Source organism: Etheostoma spectabile, chromosome 6, assembly GCF_008692095.1.
Source record: "Etheostoma spectabile isolate EspeVRDwgs_2016 chromosome 6, UIUC_Espe_1.0, whole genome shotgun sequence".
NCBI lineage: Eukaryota > Metazoa > Chordata > Actinopteri > Perciformes > Percidae > Etheostoma > Etheostoma spectabile.
In genome coordinates this window covers 23,651,483-23,652,498 of record NC_045738.1, presented here as the reverse complement: position 1 = coordinate 23,652,498, position 1,016 = coordinate 23,651,483, and the positions used below count along the sequence as shown (strand labels likewise).

The following is a 1,016-nucleotide window of genomic DNA, read 5'->3' as shown; positions in this document are numbered from 1 at the left end:
AATCAGAGTGTCCTCTCCCATTCCCTCGTTTATACCTTCGCTGTGTGTGTGTAACAAGCACAGTGTGTGCACGCTGTGCATAAGCCTAGGCGCATTTTACATATGCGCTGTTAAAATAACAATATAATGCTGTATTATTGACTTTAGACCAGGTTTTTTGTTGGTTCACTTCCCGCTGCCTCAAGATAGCAATGCACCCAGAATGCACCTGAACACACCTCCCTGTAAGACCAGCCCGCCCATGGGCGCACAGAAGGGCGCAGGTGCAAGGCAAGGCCCTCAGTCTTGATTTGTATAAAGTCAACAGAAAAACATGAAAAGGCTGTACTAGCCAATTTACAGTAATATCAGCATACAACAAAATAAATAAGTATGCAAAAAATTCAATGTTTTAAAGGAATAGTTCAACATTTAACGAGTAACATGAGGAGATCTATGCAGTTCTATCCTTTAAATATGAACCTACAGCCAGTTAGCTTAGCTTAGCTTAGCATAAAGACCGTAAAATCACAACCAGGACAAGTTGTGGTTTAACAGGGGTTATGTGCGGGACTATTTCAGAAGCAGTCACTTCCTGGAGTGTTTGCTGGTTGCCTGGCAACCACAATTTATCGTTTTTCCCCTTTTAAGTTTTGTACAGATTAAACAAACAAGATACAATATAATAATGTATATAATATTACATATATTATATAATATATAATGTTTATTAGTGCGCTTTACAGGTGCTGATACAGTAGGTGGATTTTGGAACCTTTGGAGAGAGCTAGGCTAGCTGCTTCCAGTCTTTATGCTAAGCTAAGCTAAGCTAAGCTTACCAGCGGCTAGCTATAGCTTTCTATCTAACAGTTGAATATACCTTGCAATAATAAGCATATCTCCCCAAAAAAATAGTTTAAGATCTTCTTTTTTTTCAATATTTTTAAATCCAAGTTTTCTTTAAGGAAATAATTAATACAGATTTTGAAATTGCCGCCTGACCTGAACGTGCTCCAGAGTGTTGATCTCATTGGTCC

General features: G+C 38.4%; 1 protein-coding gene across 4 annotated transcripts in view; it reads right to left on the bottom strand.

The window, feature by feature from the left end:
- LOC116690692 (furin-like protease kpc-1) overlaps window positions 1–1,016 on the bottom strand; it is a 298,529-nt gene that overhangs the window by 50,679 nt on the left and 246,834 nt on the right. For all 4 annotated transcript variants that reach the window (XM_032517860.1, XM_032517859.1, XM_032517857.1 and 1 more), the window contains exon 15: window positions 982–1,016. This exon is cut by the window's right edge and continues 59 nt beyond it. In XM_032517860.1, the coding sequence (XP_032373751.1) occupies window positions 982–1,016 (35 nt within the window). The remainder of the gene's footprint in view (window positions 1–981) is intronic.